This window comes from Populus nigra, chromosome 8 (assembly GCF_951802175.1).
Source record: "Populus nigra chromosome 8, ddPopNigr1.1, whole genome shotgun sequence".
Lineage (NCBI taxonomy): Eukaryota > Viridiplantae > Streptophyta > Magnoliopsida > Malpighiales > Salicaceae > Populus > Populus nigra.
Window position 1 is genome coordinate 11834161 of NC_084859.1, and position 3132 is coordinate 11837292.

Here is a 3132-nt window from a genome sequence, read left to right on the forward strand (position 1 = left end):
CCTGTTTATCTATCTATCTATCTATCTATATATAGCAGTATATACTTTGTTTCCAAAGTTAATATCTCCTTTTAATTTGATTATTCCATAGATTAGACCGGTGATAATTATATAAATTCAGTAGCTGTAACCATTTCCAGTTCAAATCATATTCAATAAGAAATAAAACAAAGTTCACATATACAGCCCATTTGTAGGCTTCCTCAAGATTGCTATAGCCATGGCTGTGAAAACCAGCAAAGATCAAGACCCTTCACCTGCTCTTTTAGATGCAGTGGAAGAAATCATGAGACTCTACAAATCACTACCGTCAAGACCCTCCATCGAAGAAGTTGAAGCAGCCATTTCTGTGATCAAGACTGTCAACAATGAAGAGCAGGCAAAGCTTGATGATATTTCAGACCAGGAATGTCCTCAAGATGTCCCACGGGAGCTCTTCTCCGTGCTACAACAAGCGAGAAAGACCGCGTTGTTGTTTAAAAGCCATGAACAGAGAAAAGAGGCTCTTCAATTGGTTGAAGTTGACAAGATGTTCGAGACCTTTGATGGGTTGATTCAAAAATCTTCTCTGTTGGTTTCCGGGGGTACTCAGAAGGAGAAACTGGTTTCTATCAGTGAGTCAGTTGAGGAAATTGAGAAAGAAAGTGTGGTTAGTGATGAAAGTTTGATCAAGAAGAGAGAAGATGGAGAATCGAAGAAAGATAGCTTCAAGGGTTTGGCGAAGAGCTCTTCCTCGAAAGCTGCTTTCTTTTCAGGTAAAGAAAAAAACTTTCTTTAATGTTTCCTTGGTGTTTGGCTTCAAGAGTTTGTGTATGCATATACTTGAAGATTGTAGGATCTTGGAATTCAAAGACAAACTATATTGATCACTTTAATTCTTACATGTTCAAAACATTAAAAACGGGAGAGAAAACAAAATTAAACTTGTCTAAATTCAGTTGTGTATTTGGAAGTTCAAGAATATCTTGGTTGTTCTTGACTCATATATGCAATTTCAGAAATGAAGTTTTGTGTGATTATTGAAAAGAATATTGTGCTGGAAGAGAAGAAGGTAGTTTTTCGTAATCGATTTAGGTTTGTTTACTTATGATCTACATCCTATCAATAAGATGTTTGAATTAACTTCTGTGCTGTTGAGTTCTTCTGTTAAATTCTGGTTGAACATGTAGTTCTCTTTATTGCTGATTCTATGGATAGCCAAAAAGAGATGCCTGGACTGCTCAAGTGCTGCTTGTAGTACCAGGTTGAGTGTGAGGCTTAAAGTAAGGATGAAAAGGCAAAAGAAACAAAATTCTAATTTGGAATGAAATTCTTATTTTGTTTCCTGTAACGATCGATATGGTATTCCAGCTCCATTTCAGTTTTTCCTAATCTGAAAATCCTACTCTCTTTTTTAACGCGTGGATGTGTTTTGGTGCATTGCAGGTGAAGTGGGCGCTGATAAATTAAGTCTAATGAAGGTGGCAGCGATCATAGAAAATTCTGCAAAAACTGGAGCTGTAGTTCTTGATCTTAGAGGCAAGTTGATGGATAAAGTTGAGTGGCTCCCTCTGTCAATTGGGAAATTATCAGTTATTACAGAATTGGACGTATCCGAAAACCAAATCATGGCACTTCCATCCACCATTAGTAACCTCAAAGCCTTGACAAAGTTGGATGTCCACTCAAACCAACTAATAAACCTTCCTGAGTCATTTGGGGAGCTAATCAATCTCACCGATCTCGATCTCCATGCAAACAGATTAAGATTGTTGCCAGCTTCTTTTGGGAAGTTGACAAACCTTGAGAATCTTGATTTGGGTTCAAATCAGTTCACTCAGTTGCCAGAGACTATTGGGAGTTTGACCAGCTTGAAGAAATTGAACGTGGAAACAAATGAACTTGAGGAGCTTCCACACACAATTGGAAGTTGCACGTCACTAGTGGAGCTGAGATTAGATTTCAATCAGCTCAGAGCTCTTCCCGAGGCAATTGGAAAGCTGGCTTGTTTGGAGATTCTTACTTTGCACTATAACAGAATTAGAGGGTTACCAACAACGATGGGCCATCTTTCCAATTTGAGGGAACTTGTTGTAAGCTTCAATGAACTAGAATTCATACCTGAAAACCTGTGTTTTGCAGAAAATCTCAGGAAATTGAATGTTGCAAATAACTTCGCGGATCTAAGAGCATTGCCACGAAATATTGGAAACCTTGAATTGCTCGAGGAGTTGGATATAAGTGATGATCAGATCAGAGTCTTGCCAGATTCTTTTAGGCTCTTGTTAAAATTGAGAGTTTTTCGTGCTGACGAAACTCCTCTGGAAGTTCCACCAAGACAAGTAACTACTTTGGGCGCTCAGGTAACGTTTGATGAACAACTTCTGGCTTACCAATTACTAAATTCTTACCTGTTTCACACTTGAGACTGACTTATTCAACTTCCGTTCATCAGGCTGTTGTTCAGTTCATGGCTACACTTGTTAACAAGAGAGACACAAACCCTCAATTGTCAAAGAAGAAGGGGGGTTTTTGGCACAGGGTCTGCCTAATCTTTTGGCCTTGCCGGAGCAACTAAACCCTCTAGTTGACCAATGCTTGAAGTCATATACATGTTTATCGTTGATGTGCATAAGCTGAAATGTCCTGCTTTTCCGACAAGTTTTCATTTTGTATTGGTTAATGTATAAATCATTCCTTAAGACAACACTGGCTTTGTTTAGTTCAATTGTAATTAAGGATAAACAATGTAAAGGCATTCCTATTCTGTAAAACCATTTCTACTGTGAGATACGTTATCTGTAATTTTCTGCAATTATTTTAAGAGATGAACTATTCTTTAAACTGCCCTTATTTCCTTCTTGTACATCATCACTTTTGGTTCGAGACTCGTGTAGAATGGCTCCTGTGTACGAAACAAAGGTATTTGAGTTGCGGCAAAATGTTTCAAGTACAATTGATGTCAATAGGAGCACTCACTGGCCTATCCTGAACCATTACATCTCGCATCGCAGAAATGAGACGTTTTTTTTTTTTTTAACTGTTGAACTCTATACTAATTTTACGAGATTTTAAAATTAACAATTATATAAATGTAACACTTAAATCAGTAATATCTGATAAACAAATTCAGAACTTGCTACAGTCTTTACA

General features: G+C 37.5%; 1 protein-coding gene across 1 annotated transcript; it reads left to right on the top strand.

The window, feature by feature from the left end:
* On the top strand, window positions 1-2823 carry LOC133700967 (plant intracellular Ras-group-related LRR protein 5-like). Its single transcript, XM_062124711.1, has 3 exons — window positions 1-755; window positions 1426-2342; window positions 2435-2823. Exons 1-3 carry the CDS (start codon window positions 221-223, stop codon window positions 2555-2557), a joined length of 1575 nt encoding a protein of 524 aa, XP_061980695.1. The 5' UTR covers window positions 1-220; the 3' UTR covers window positions 2558-2823.
* Window positions 2824-3132: the final 309 nt, after the last annotated feature.

Excerpts from the sequence above, each read along its gene's own strand:
- LOC133700967 (XM_062124711.1), top strand. The coding sequence starts at position 221 with ATGGCTGTGAAAACCAGCAAAGATCAAGACCCTTCACCTGCTCTTTTA. Across the intron at positions 756-1,425 it reads GAAAGCTGCTTTCTTTTCAG|GTGAAGTGGGCGCTGATAAA; the intron begins GTAAAGAAAAAA and ends GGTGCATTGCAG. Across the intron at positions 2,343-2,434 it reads TAACTACTTTGGGCGCTCAG|GCTGTTGTTCAGTTCATGGC; the intron begins GTAACGTTTGAT and ends TCCGTTCATCAG.